This window comes from Chanodichthys erythropterus, chromosome 12 (assembly GCF_024489055.1).
Source record: "Chanodichthys erythropterus isolate Z2021 chromosome 12, ASM2448905v1, whole genome shotgun sequence".
Classification (NCBI taxonomy): Eukaryota; Metazoa; Chordata; class Actinopteri; order Cypriniformes; family Xenocyprididae; genus Chanodichthys; species Chanodichthys erythropterus.
This window is the reverse complement of record NC_090232.1, coordinates 32,241,515-32,256,092: the sequence shown is the minus strand read 5'-3', so window position 1 is coordinate 32,256,092 and position 14,578 is coordinate 32,241,515. Positions and strand designations below refer to the sequence as shown.

Here is a 14,578-nt window from a genome sequence, read left to right as displayed (position 1 = left end):
TGTACTCTTAATCTTGTTTTGTGAGCTCTTTAGTTTTAATAATAACAAACGGATGTTTTAATACTGACCAAAACAGATTACTATTAACAAAAATATTCTTATCCACACACAAGACAAATATGAAACACTGAAGAGAATTATTTTTCCAGATGAAAATTATTATCAGTGTCCCTTTATTGGAACTAGAACTGTAATGGTCATAGAACTAAATATGACTATCCATTAGCATGTTGCAAAATTTTTCTTAATCCCCAGAAACAACAGTCACTCCTTAAAACAATGTGTCAACTTTTATTAAAACCCGTACAGAGCACAACATTTACAAATATGGTTTGGGATGGACTGGAACAGTTCAGTAGCTCTTTGCTGTTTCATATGATTCAGGGAAGGCGAGACTCTTGTGTCCTGATCCCATGACCAATGGCAGGATTCCAGCATTTGGCACCACATTCCATGAGAGAGTGAGAGTGATGTTCTTATTCGCCCTGTGTTTGGGAAAAACGGAGAGATGTCCATTTCTATACTTTTCAGTTCTAGATGTCAATTATCGGTAACACTTATCTCATTTGTTAACTACATTAGTTAATTTCACTATTTACCATCACATCTTTAAAATGAAAAGTATTGGTTATCGTTAGTTAATGCACTGTGAAATAAAAAAAAAAGAAATCCTTGGTTCATGTTATTTTTTTTTTACTAACATTAATAAATTCTGTGAAATAAAATATATATATATATATATTATATATATATATATATATATATATATATATATATATATATATATATATATATATATATATATATATATATATATATATATATATATATATATATATATATATAGCTAATTGATAGTTTATTTTAACTAATGCATTAATGTTAAATGAGACTTTATTGTGAAGTGTTTACCCAAATATCTATTCCAAGTAATGTTCACTTTGTCAACATTTATTTGAGTTTCATTCTACTGAGTGGTACTGAGATGTGTGATTTTTGATGTTGTAAAGTTTCTCTTATTATTTTACTTATAAGAAATCTGATTTTTATTTGAAATTAATTTTATTTTGTAATTTCCAAGTAGGGCTGCAACAATTAATTGCTTGCAAAATAAAAGTCTGTGTTTACGTAATATATATGTGTGTGTTCTGTGTATAATAATTATGTATATATAAATACACACATTCATGTATATATTTAAGAAAAATGTTATATTTATATATAAAATATTTGTTTATATGTAATATAAAATATATATAAATATATATATATTTATAATACATGCATATATTTCTAAACTTTATACCTGTATGTGTGTGTATTTTATATATACATAATTATTATACACCGAACACACACGTGTTACGTAAACACAGACTTTTATTTTGCAAACGATTAATCGCGATTAATCGTTGCAGCCCTATTTCCAAGTATCAGATCTTAAGTGTATGGCTCATAATTCGGTTTTAATAAGATCTGATATTTAGAAATAATTAAACAAATTAAATTTTAAATTAAAACAATTTTATTGAAAAATTATATATAAAAATTGTAATCGAAAGCTTTTGTAACATTATACACTACAGTTCAAAAGTTTGTGGTCAGTAACTTTTTTTTAAAGAAAGGCGTTAAAGAAATTAATACTACTTGATTTAATGCATGCTTGTATTAAAGAAAGCAGTATTCATTTCTTTAAAGTCTTTCTTTAAAAAAAGTGATCAAAAGTGATATTTATAATGTTGCACATGCTGTTCTTTGTAACTTTCTATTCATCAAAGAATCCTGAAAAAATATTGTATACAACTGTTTGACGATAACAAGTTTCTTGAGCACCAAATCAGCTTATTAGAATGATTTCTGAAGGATCATGTGACACTGAGGGATCATGTGACTTACTATATATTCAATTAGAAAACATATTTCACAATATTACGGATCAAATAAATGCAGCCTTTGCTGAGCAGAAGAGACTTCTTTTAAAAACATAAAAAATCTTACCGATCTAAAACTATTAATTAAACTGCACAGATGAAATACTCTAAATAAATGGAACTAACCTTAAACCATTCCCATCATCAAAGAAGAAGTACTTGGATTTAACCTCCTTCAGGTTTAGTTTGTTGTTGTCTCCTCTCAAGACAATCTTGTCCCATAGCACCACCTGGTTCAGTGCCTAAACATGGGATAACATGGGATTCTTTACTGATGTGAAAAACACAAACAGGTCTGACATCTTCAAATCTACAACACAACAAATACCCAGCCCTCATTCACATAGATTAATGCCCACTGACTCTCTGGATAGCAGTGGCGGCTGGTGCAAAAAATATTTGGGGGGGCGCAAAAAAAAAAAAAAACAATTTAGAAATGCAGGAATGAATAGGTGAATTGTTAAATATCCATTTAACAAGTGATATAATAATGTATCTATCTAAAACATGGAAAATTTTGTATTTAAAGAATGCTATAGGGCTGAGATCTACAAAAAATATCTGTATTTAATTTAAAAAAAAAAAAAAATGTATTTAAGATCCTGCCCAATATTGTCCTAGAAACGATGTTCATATTGAAGGCTATAAAAACAAACATGAATGTAACTGTGTAGTATATGCTATAAATTATGTGCAAAAAAGGGGTCAAATCGCATTAGGCCTAGACTACATTCTAAAATTGTACCTTTACAATCTAAAAACAAAATGTTTTTTGAAGCAGAAATTAAATACACTAAAAATGAAAATAAATAAAAACAAAAGAACAGACTAATAATTATTATTATTTTGATTACCCTACAATAGTCACTTTACACAGTTACTGCTATCATACAAATACACTTATTTGTAGGTTCGAAATTCTACATATGACAATTATGTTCGCCAACAAAAACAAATTTTCAACAAATATTTTGAGCAAAATGTATTTGACTCAGATTGAACTCCGTCTGTTTGGCGCGCATGCTCGCGGCGGCGCTCGTTCATGGAAGTGTGTGCTTGCTGAAGGCTCGTCCACGCCTGACTGCAAAATGGAAATATTTTCTCGACTTTCTAATTTTTACAGATGGAGAATATGTCTGTGAAATGTAACTTATGCACTGAGGAAATTATTGGATGTCACTTCAGCTTAAAAAAAAATATTAATAGAGGTAGGCTATGTTTGTTTGCACCAATCGCTGCACAAGTAAAGGTTACGTATGATGACGAAAGCACGTTAGTGCGAGCCCTCCCGGAACCCATAGAGATTGCATTGCAGCGCCTGCAGTTCGAAAAAAAAGCTTTTTGAATGGAAGTCTATGGGAGCAGTCAGGGCAAATCTCCGCCAGACTGAAATCGCCCAAAAAGAGGCGGTACTCCACAGAGCGTGACTCGGCGCTGATTGGACTACATCCAGAGGCAGAACAAACAGCCTAGCAGTGACAGATAGCGTAACTCTGTGGTTGAATGTGATTGAAAAATCCGTCCCTTTCTCACTTTGGTGGTGCATTGCCCTATTGCCCTAATGAAGAAACCGCCCTTGCTGGATAGGCTGAACTTTTAAAGACTTACATTGCTTTTAGTTGAATATTCAGCAGTCAGGTAAAGAAAGAGCTCCTTCACATTCCAGTCAAATATTGGCTGCAGATGTAATAAAGCGGTTAAGGCAAATAGCGTAATCGGTTCTAGGTGTAAACTGCACTGTAAACCTGATAATGTAGCAGCATCTGAAGTGGCACGAATTGTGCACCGAGGTGGCATAAATGCATTCACACAGGAATTACATTTGCAGAAATAATGGTAAATATGTAATGATTAATACAGAAAACATGAAATTATAAATAAAAATCCAAAAAACTATGGCTCAGAGTGATTCAATTTTCATCTACATGGTGGTAATTGAGTAGCACAGCAGTGGTCTGTTTTGTCAAAAGGATATTAGCAGAAAGGTCAAATGTCACAAAGCCCAAGTCACTCCTCTCTCGTGGTCCTGTGAAGTCGTCTACATTTTTACTGGAGAAAGAATAAGAAGATGAGAAACAGAAGATCTCAGTTTAGATATGTGTGAAACAGATGTGAAAGACGAAACTACATTAAATCCTGCAACCTGGTGGCACATACACATTTAAAATGCACACGTTACCCAAACAAAATTATATTTTCTACCCAGCGTTTCAAAACACTGTTGAACAAAAGCACGAAAATAAGATCTTAGTGCTTATTTAATTTGCATCGCTGACGTGCTGCACTGCTATTGGCCACAAGCTCAGCATCTACAAGTCCCATATGCTGCAAAATTATGATTCAAAATGGTCGGTAATGCCTGATGTATATCAAATACCTTTGTTTAATGATCTTAACATAGATTTTGTATTGAACCTTTGGTCGCAGGCTCAGAAACAGTGCAGTTAACTTACAGCATGACTTTGGATACGTGTATATCCACCGGTACGCTTCTGTCTTTGAACGCTGTAGTAATGAAGCATCCGAATGTGAGCGCCGCCATCACACTGAGAGAGAAGGCGAAGAGCGAGTTCGCCCTCGACAATACCGTATTCATGGTTCAATCTAGTTAACAACTAACAATGTATTGCAAAACAAAGATATAAAGAAACGCTCCGAGCGGAGGTTCAAAGCAGGAAGTGAGGCAGTTTCAAAGATGACTAGGAAGCAAGACCTATTTCCTGTTTGTTTTTATGAAAGTACACATTGCCACCCAGTGGTCAGGGAGTGACATTGCATCAATAGTAAAAGAGCAAGATCAAAAACACAAGCATTTTTTTATTAGGCCTATTTGAGCAAACTAGTATTCAGCAGTATAAAAATATAAGAATTTGGTCACACTTTAGCTTAAGGTCCAATTCTCTGTTTTAACTAGCTATTAACTATGACTTTTGCCTCAATAAACTCCTAATTACTGCTTATTAATGGTTAGTAAGGTAGTTGTTACATTTAGGTATTGGGTAGGATTATGGGATGTCCTTGGTCTCCTGGAAGAAATAAATGAAATTTCAAATTTGACTTGGACTCTGACAATTTCTTCTTCTGTATGTGGATGTTTATTATTATTTTTCTTGGAATAATATATATATATATATATATATATATATATATATATATAGATAGATAGATAGATAGATAGATAGATAGATAGATAGATAGATAGATAGATAGATAGATAGATAAGATAAATATAGATAAAGATATATATCTTCTACTTTATTAATTAAACAGTATTTTTCACAAATGCTCCAAGCTTTAGCCCAGTTCATATTTTAAATAGATTTATCCACAATAAGATTTATGGATGATATAATATTCCTAATGTTTTTTTAGTAGAATTCTGTTTTAAAATATCAATATATTTTATATCTCCTAACATTAGAAGCTTATACAATCTCTTAAAAATGTACAAGCAAAATTAAATGTTTTAAAATCCTTTCTGAGGAAAAATCACATGAAATCTATATCAATCATCTCTATTGCCAAAATATGATATGGCTCCAATGGATCACATGGCTTTATCTGGCTGTAACTCCCCTGTTTTTAGATCAATCATAGCCGACTGTGAACAGAATATTCCTACAATATGTCAATGGGACATAAACAAAATTACTTTAAATCATCTGAAGTCATTGATATGTGTTAGCAACAATACGTTAAAATACAAATAATGTAATGAAAACAAAACTGTCACAAAGTATCATGAGACAAACATCCTAACAAATGACAGCGCCTATTGTTATGCCTCAGTCAAGTGGCCCATTTTCCACTAACTAAAAGTCCAGCTGCCTTATCTCATCCCTACTCTGAGCCCAGCTGCCTTGGGGAATAACTGGGCCAGTCTGGCATATGATCCCCATCAACACATCCCTGGATCCCATTCCAAAACATTCACACTCACTGAGCAGCAGCAATGACTGAGATTTTGGAGGAGCGGCCATTCGGCTCACATTATACCAATGTCTATCTCTCGATTTTCGTCCTTTTTTGCTTCAAACTTTTCGTCAAGATCAGCTTAAACATACTGACTCACTTCTATGTGGTTAAAGGAAACCGTAAGGAGGCGGCACGGATCGCAGCCGAGTTCTATGATTTTGGCCAAGGGCACAGTAAGTAGCCAAGACTGAGACATATTGGGGCTATATATTTTGGAGCATGTTCTAAAATTAGTCACTATTGGGTTAGATTGTGTTTATAACTCTTTATATCTCTTTGTAAACATAAAGCTTTGACTTATTGAGTATAGAGAAAGCTTCTTTTGCATGGCCCAGTTTGTAACATTGTAAAATTGGGTCAGTGTTTTCTTATCTTATAGCTTTTTATTTTTCCCCCCTCTTGGTTACACTATTTTAAAGTGTCCTCATAGTTATATATTTTAAATTATACATTTATAAAATGTAATTATACATTTAAGTAGCCTACTGAGGAATATTTATCAACAACAACATGTATAGTGTTAGGGATTGGATCAGGGTTTGGTTTAGGATAGTTGCATAATTAGGCCTGATTATAATTGACTGTTATTACTAAGTACAAACTTGTCAAAAATATATATTTTTATTGTTTTACATGAAAATGTTTGCTGCAGTAGAAATAGCAATCCACCAATCACATTTATTCAGTAATATATAGCTATCTGAAGTCTTTGAATAATTAATGTAAAATGTAAATGCTCCTTTTGACTAATTTTTGTCTGTTTCGTCCCTTTTTATCCCACTATTTTTGCAGCCCTGTTTATCACGATCTCAATAACATGCAAACTACCTGACTTGAAGTTGAAATGCTAGATACAAACTAGCCTAGCTGAGATGGACGTCAAACATTTTACAATCTTATTTTGATAAATGTTAAGGAAGTAAATTCATTAAAAATCCTGACTCTATTACTAGCTATTTGTGTCGGAATAACAGTGGCACCGTTCTAATCTTAACCTGAGATATAAATAGTTTAACTGGCATGGACACGGTAGCCTACAGTACTATGTTGAAGATTTACCTCATGAATATAAATTACGTTTCGTGACGTACGTCCAGTAGGCGTGCGCTCGTCTATGGCAAAGGCTCGGCTTATGAATATTAATTACGTTACGTGACTGGATGCTCGAGAAAGGTTACCAACCAACGACAGCATGACCTTATTAATATTCATACGGTAAATCTTTGCCGTAGCCAACACGACTCTACCGAGATCTGAAACAACAACAAGCCGAGCAACCAATCAGAGAGAAGCGCTATAGTCTCTCTCGCTCTGTCCTGTGTAAAGAGGAGGACAGGACACAGACCTGATGCAAATATGCCTGAAGTTCCCTGCAGTGAACCCAAGTATTCAGATAATACTCCCAAGAAAAGAAAGAGAGAGGACGTCGAGGATTTTTCTGCGAAAAAGAAATCGCGCTGGGGTATTTTGATTAGTCAAGGTGAGTTATCGACACGTGTAAATAAATGTGCCTTTATATGCGCCCTGCTGTCACCTTGCAGTAATGCATTTCAGTGGGGGCGGACCTTCTATAGATATAAAATGGCAAATTATATCGAAGTTAATATTACATAAACAATATTATCATTATAAGATTTTTTTTATTAATATTATTAATATGACACATTCTTATTCATTATTGTTAATATCAAATCATCACGAATATTTTATATATAGCCTATACATGAATTATATATATTAAACTGAATAAGTCTTAGGATATATATCAAGTACATAATTGATGCAAAGTGTCATTAAGACACACAAACACAATACACAACAGCTGCGGCAGTTCACGCAAAATCTGTGCTGTTGTTATAACGTTATTAGTAATTTATTATTTCCAGTGTTGGATGAAAAAAGAACATTTTCTTCAAAAATTCTTTCTCATATTTCCCACAACCCAAAATACAATGCTGACTAGCATTGCAGATTAGGCAACAGTAAGTATTGGAACACAAATAGTAGCATGCACCACTGTAATGTGTTTATCATGTTGTTTATCATGTTGTGTACTTGGCCTAGTGTTGTTAGTTAAAGTTAAAACTCTATGTAAAGATTTTATTGTTTTTATTGCTACACACAGCTAAGTTGAGCCATTTCAAGTTGGAGATATTTTTTTAGCCACAGCACACTGTTTGGACTCTTTCTGCATTATGCATTAGACACGGGCTTTTACGCTATAATGTGTAGTTGTTTATTAAGGGGATGGGATTCATTTATATCTTTACAATACACCACAGAATAGCTGAATTGGACTGTCTTCCTGACTAGGGAGTCTATAAACAGGGAAGTTTCATGGAGCTCAGCTGTAGTCACATGAACAGAACAGGATCTGAAAAATTCATGAAGGCTCTCACAGAAACTCACAATAAAGACTGCATTTGTACTGAGAAGCGCCCTTCAGGCAACAACCAGTGTGTTTCTTGATCAGAAGAAACAGGGCTATGACATACATTGTCACCAATGAGGTAGTTTTAACTCATTCATTTTTACGTATATGATATGAATGCTTTAAACACGCAAGAAAACACAACATTGCATCATAAAAAGTAGCATGTAGTAGTCTAGTATGATTGTACTTGACTAAAGCACAGCTGTGACCTGAGGCTCCACATGTCAGTGTGGAATCTCAGTGGCAGTAACCCATCGCCCTCGCTCAGCTAAGCTAAAAAGAGAAGACGGCTACTGTTTTGCACCCCGAGATGACAGCCGTCCTTTCATTTACAGGCTATGGCGTATACGTATCAATGGCTAGATGTGCCATGGGGCGACGGAGACATGGGTACGTAACGGAACCTCTTTTGCTCTTAGGCCTCGGTCTGTGCCAGGAATGACAGTTGCAGAGGGCAGTTGTCGTATGCTGTTGTGGGTAGATTGAGCTCATGCTAAATATAGATCTCTGAGTAGATATATCTCCGGTAGGAGCTGCTAGCTCTGTGTATTATGGTGTTAATAATTGTTCTGCGTTATACACGATTATTGTTCTGATTAAATGGAAAATGTCCAAAGGTTGTGTTGTTGCTACTGTGGTCAGCTGGTTGATGCAGTTGTTTAATTGAGGGATTTTTCTAAATGCGGTCTGGGGACCTGCAGGGATGTGTAAGGGTGCCTGTGGAAAATTTGAGAAAAAAAAAAAAAAAAAATTGAAAATGTTTTATTTTAGGGATATCTATGTTAACATTTAAATAATACATTTATTAAATTTGGTAAACACTATATGGAAAAAAAAAAAGTTTATTATACATAATTTCTAACTTTCAAATAACTAAAAATGTGACTAAACTTATTTTTAGTTGCAAAAAGGATGATCCTCTATATAAAGACCTCATATACAAAGTAATCCTGTCCCCCTCCATACTAAAAAAACTCTGTCCATCCAAGGACATAATGATTGCATGATACCGGTGCATTGATTGACTTTTGGTAATTTATTGAGTCTTTTTTATCTGATTTAAAATCTCCAAGGACTTTTTTTTAGCATAAAATTACTGCTCCCCAATTTATTACAAGGTTTACATTTTTGAAGAGTAACGCTGACTTTCCGCTTGAACACATAATGGAAAAGACATCCAAAATGCCCTTTTTTTTTCAGAGCCCTGGCATTTACTGCCCTGTAATGTTTAAATATTGGAAGGCAGAGGCCTCCATATGCACTGGGTGTTTCTAAATGGCCTTTTGCCTTGTAGTTCCATAAAAACGCGAGATTAATTAAATCAAGTTGTTTAAAAATAAATGGCTCTTCATACATTACATACAACAATATAGCTGCCTTTATAGAAGAAGAATGATGCTTTTATTGCTTTTATTCATACATACTGATAAAGTACAATTCTAATTGCACATTTTATATAGTAAATCCTTTTGTTCTCATTTTGTATTACAGCAACACAGGATAATCTGTTCAAATGGCTCAACTGTTGAAATGAATCACCTTTATTGTATAAAGAGCTGATCCACTCTCATGGTGGTTAATAATGTAGTAATTCCACTCACAGACTCTCTTCTCAACAGCTGTCAATGGCCAGTGTCAAAATCACACCACTCTCACTTTACAATGTACTGGAAATTAGATCAAGTCCAACTGTGGCTGAGTGGGTGTTTTTAAAGCTCTTGAACTACATGGTTGTGCTTTTGTAACTGTTGGTTAGCTTTTAACTACAGCAAATTATGGTTGCTGTAAATTATGTTAATGTAACAGTTAATAATTGTTAATTCAACATTCTTTTTTTGGCTTGTTTAGTGGTTTGGCCATTTATCAGTCATGGAAAATATGTTATTAATAAGAATTGTTATGCCCTGCACCAGGACATGAAGGTTGAGGATCCAAACAGTGTTTCATTAAGGGGTAATCCACAAAAGGGGAAGCAGTGTTAACATTAATCAGACTGAGCAATGAACAAGACAGAAACCAGGCTTTAAATAGGGTAAGACTGATGAGGTAACAAGACACAGCTTTAGGCAATCATGGCTGATTAGTCCGGGCAGTGGGTTATGGGTAATGAAGTCCGAGATGGTGTGGCAATAGATTGGGGTGGAGTGCCCTCTGGTGGTAATCACGGGCATTCTAGCTGCTGACTGTGACATAGAATAATATTGCGTGTTCATTCATTCCCATCTCACAGGATCATGGGCGGATCGTTCTCCACTCCATGAAGCTGCGTGCCAGGGTCGACTTCTGGCTCTTAAAACTCTTCTCTCACAGGTTTACAAACAAATGTGTACACAAAAATGGAACAGATTTTTTTTTAAAAAAAAGTCAAATTAGTATGTTTTTAACTTTTTAAAGAAAATGCATTGTTTTATTTTTTCTGTTTTTCTTCTCCATATTACCAGGGTTACAATCCAAATATCATCACTATTGATCACGTGACACCACTACATGAAGCGTGTCTGGGCGATCATGTGGCATGTGCCAGGGCTCTCATAGAAGCCGGTGCCAATGTGAGTTAGTTATTAAACAGCATATTAAAGACTTTTCAGCAACATTAAAAATAGCATTGTTTTATATATATATATATATATATATATATATATATATATATATATATATATATATATATATATATATATATATATATATATATATATATTTTTTTTTTTTAGTAATTAAGATACAGTATAATGAATTGCATACATTTATAAAATTTAAAACACATGACAACTTGCCCCAATAAAAATCACAGCTTATCCTAACTTTACATTTATGAAATATACACTTGTCCTGGCTACACAGTTCAATTTTTTGCTAATCTTATTTCATTATATAACTGATCCTTGCTTGAATGTTTATAGCTATAGCAAAATTATGATGATAATATAATTGTAATTTATTTGAAAGATTAAAACAAAATTTAAATCAGAATTGGAACCAATTAAACCACTTGTAAAGAACAAAATAAATTATGGAATTGGAATTTTATCCCACAACCATATAGTTACTTAGATATAGCATACAGTATGTCATAACTAACCCCAGCTTCCCCTAATTATTTTTTTTTAGATGTTTTCTTGCTCTTTGTTTATTAGATGTTTAGAAGAAGACTCTGCTCAGATTGATCCGTTTGTGCGGATTGTGCTGTTAGCATGTTCTTGTGCATGGCAGGTGAATGCCACGACCATCGACGGCGTGACCCCGCTGTTTAACGCCTGCTCGGCGGGAAGTTTCACCTGTTCAGAGGTGCTTTTGGAACATGGAGCAAAACCACAGGCAGAAGTGTGCCAACCTTCGCCCATTCACGAGGCCTCTAGCAAAGGTAATCGAGTAGTCTGACCATACAAATCAACTGATTTGAATGTATAGCATTTATAGCAGACTTTACAAAAAATATAAACATAGTCATAGATGTGTTGCTGTCTCAGGCAGGGCAGCATGTATAGAGTCTCTTATCTCGTGGGGAGCAGATGTAGATTATGACATCCCCCATCTAGGAACACCTCTCTACATTGCCTGTGCCTCCCAGCAGCTCCAGTGTACACAGAAACTTCTGGATGGAGGTGAGCTCATCAGACTTCTGTTCAACCCAAAAAAAAAAAAATGGAATTATTTGGTGTATTTTGGTGTGCTGAGGTCAGGTCATCTCACCTTTATTTCTGGTCTTGTTTATTTGATCACAAAAGGATCTGTTTTTCATAGGAGCCAATGTGCAGAAGGGCCGTTTCCTGGACACTCCACTACACGCCGCAGCACAGAAGGACTGTCCAGATATCATCAGACTGCTACTAGAGTTTGGTGCTAACATCAACGCTCGCAACCTGGAGCTGCAAAGACCGGTGGAGACAGCGCCACCCAGCAGTACGGCAGAGTCTGCACTCCTTCTGTATGAAGGTAATGCTGCTCAGCTGATTTGAATAGCTTTTGGTTGTTTTTCTAGTCATGAAGTTTAGAAGCATCATGCCCATTTTTAAAAAATAAAAATAAAAATAAAATATTAAGAGATTTAACAGGAAAGAGAGACAGAATGGGTTCAGGACATGATCTATGGGTCCTTTGTGAATTTTGAATGCAATTTTAAAAAAATGGTATCTTTGATTAAGTTGCATGATTAGGTTTGTCTAAAAGATTGTTTGGTACAGAACCCATTCAAATGCTCAATTTAGTCAGTCCAAAGTTGCACCTTCCATACATTATATGTTTCAAACCACTAAAATGAATTTCTGCAGTAATAGGTTCATTGCATATATATATATATATATATATATATATATATAAATATATATATATATATATATATATTATATATATATATATATGGAAGCTTGTTTCCGCCAATTAAAAAAAAAAAAAAAAAACGTTTTATCTCACAATTGACTTTTTTCCTCGCAATGCGAGTTTACATCTCACAATTCTGACTTTATAACACACAACTGCGGCTCGAGTTATAAAGTCAGAATTGCGAGATATAAACTCACAATTGCGAGTTATAAAGTCAGAATTATGAGATATACAGGAAACTCGCTATTGAAAAAAAGAGAAAAAAGTCAGACTTTATATCTCGCAATTGTGAGTTTATATCTCACAGTTCTGAGAAAAGAATTCAGAATTGTGATGGAAAAAAAGTCAGAATTGTGAGATGTAAACTCGCAATTGTGAGAAAAAAAGTCTGAATTGTGAGATAAAACGTCGCAATTATTCTTTTTTATTTTGTGGCAGAATCAAACTTCCATATATTTAAAGGGAAAGTTCACCCAAAATGAATTTTTTTCCATGATTTACTCACCCTCAAGCCATCCTAGGTGTATATGACTTTCTTCTTTCAGATGAACACAATCAGAGATATATTTAAAAATATCCTTAGTCCTCCAAAGTGTATAATGGTTGTGAATGGTAATCCAAATTCTGAAGACAAAAAAAATGCATCCATCCATAAAAAAAAAAAAAAAAAAAGAAAGAAGATAGTCTGAAAGAAGATAGTCATATACATCTAGGATGGCTTGAGGGTGAGTAAATCATGGGATGAATTTCATTTTTGGGTGAACTATCCATTTAAGACCACATAGAAATAAATCAAATACCAACTGCAAACTTTTTTTTTTTTTTTTTAAAGGGATATTGTTAACTTTCTCTGTCTTTTCTTGGATAGCCACGCCACAGTCTCTGTGTCAGCTGTGTAGACTGAGTATCCGAAACTATATGGGCCGATCCAGACTGCACATGATTCCTCACCTCAAACTGCCTACTTTGCTCAAGAGTTTCCTCCAGTACAGATAGGCTAACTCCACAAAGCCCTTCCCCCTTTTATTTTCTTATATTAAGTGCATTAACATACAAAAAGGTCATCCAGTCTTGTTTGTGACCACCAGCACACAGAAAGCATGATTACGCTAGCCATTCATTTCACTTCTTCTAAGTTCAAATGTTTATTTTTTAAATACTTATATATTTTTGTGCGACTACTGAACATTGGTTAAATTGTTGTAAATAATATATTCACAACATTAGTGTAAATTTGTCATTTGTAACCTGCACAATATAAGCTGCATGCCTAATATGATACAAATGTATCACGTCAGGTTGAAATTATTAAAGTGCATGTCAGTATAGTGAATGTTCTATTTTTTATCACACTAATGTAAAAAAAAAAGAGGATAACTGTTCAGTATTGAGATGCTATCAATATTTTCACAGCTTCCCAAGCTGCATCATGAACTGTGTATCTAATGCAGTACTTTTGCTAATCATTTTGTTGCCAAATAAAAAACAAAACAAAGCATGATATGAAACTTACAAATAAAGAAAAATATGTAAAAATATTTAAATGGTCTTATTGTTCTCCCCTTTCTTTGTATTGCAGTTGGTACTGTAAATGTATTTAAAAAAACATACCTAACACTCCATTATTTGAATAATGATTCATGAACCAATTATTTGAATCATGTTCAATGTAGTGCAATACCCATAAGCAAAAGTAAAATCTTAAGATTTCCTGTACACTTGATCTTTTTAATAGCAATTATCAAATCATAGTCACAGAAAAGAAGGTAATTGCCAGTTCTTATATGTCTCGCCTTGCGCTTTTATGATATCTTCAGTCAAAATAAACAGATGAGACACTTGGAACATGCAGAATTTGAAAAGGTCCTGGCTTAATCTGATGCCTGACTCAACTCCAGGATCATTATATGACATTTAC

The 14,578-nt window shown here is 34.1% G+C and overlaps 2 protein-coding genes across 3 annotated transcripts; one reads left to right on the top strand and one right to left on the bottom strand.

Moving 5' to 3' along the window:
- Positions 1-283: 283 nt before the first annotated feature.
- spcs3 (signal peptidase complex subunit 3) lies at positions 284-4,649 on the bottom strand. The gene is made up of 5 exons (XM_067403958.1): positions 4,385-4,649; positions 3,907-3,980; positions 3,540-3,616; positions 2,058-2,173; positions 284-485 (listed from the first exon to the last, which is right to left on the bottom strand). The coding sequence occupies exons 1-5, from the start codon at positions 4,525-4,527 to the stop codon at positions 353-355; spliced, it is 543 nt and encodes a 180-aa protein (XP_067260059.1). The 5' UTR covers positions 4,528-4,649; the 3' UTR covers positions 284-352.
- Positions 4,650-5,775: 1,126 nt separating this feature from the next.
- asb5b (ankyrin repeat and SOCS box containing 5b) lies at positions 5,776-14,181 on the top strand. Of its 2 annotated transcripts, XM_067405038.1 has the most exons (8): positions 5,939-6,079; positions 6,699-7,386; positions 10,571-10,650; positions 10,782-10,889; positions 11,551-11,701; positions 11,808-11,942; positions 12,082-12,273; positions 13,529-14,181. In XM_067405038.1, the coding sequence occupies exons 2-8, from the start codon at positions 7,263-7,265 to the stop codon at positions 13,654-13,656; spliced, it is 918 nt and encodes a 305-aa protein (XP_067261139.1). In that variant the 5' UTR covers positions 5,939-6,079; positions 6,699-7,262; the 3' UTR covers positions 13,657-14,181. The 2 variants fall into 2 exon arrangements, with proteins under 2 accessions (XP_067261138.1, XP_067261139.1); XM_067405037.1 differs by lacking the exon at positions 6,699-7,386 and having other exon boundaries at positions 5,776-6,079.
- The last annotated feature ends 397 nt before the right edge of the window (positions 14,182-14,578 follow it).

What these genes read in the sequence shown, in the direction of transcription:
- spcs3 (XM_067403958.1), bottom strand. Translation starts at nt 4,527, where the DNA reads ATGAATACGGTATTGTCGAGGGCGAACTCGCTCTTCGCCTTCTCTCTC. An exon ending in CACGTATCCAAAGTCATGCT is followed by an intron (nt 3,981 to 4,384) that starts GTAAGTTAACTG and finishes TTCTTTCTCCAG; the next exon opens with TAAAAATGTAGACGACTTCA. An exon ending in GACATTTGACCTTTCTGCTA is followed by an intron (nt 3,617 to 3,906) that starts ATATCCTTTTGA and finishes CCGCTTTATTAC; the next exon opens with ATCTGCAGCCAATATTTGAC.
- asb5b (XM_067405037.1), top strand. Translation starts at nt 5,884, where the DNA reads ATGACTGAGATTTTGGAGGAGCGGCCATTCGGCTCACATTATACCAAT. An exon ending in TGATTTTGGCCAAGGGCACA is followed by an intron (nt 6,080 to 10,570) that starts GTAAGTAGCCAA and finishes CCCATCTCACAG; the next exon opens with GATCATGGGCGGATCGTTCT. An exon ending in TGCACTCCTTCTGTATGAAG is followed by an intron (nt 12,274 to 13,528) that starts GTAATGCTGCTC and finishes TTTCTTGGATAG; the next exon opens with CCACGCCACAGTCTCTGTGT.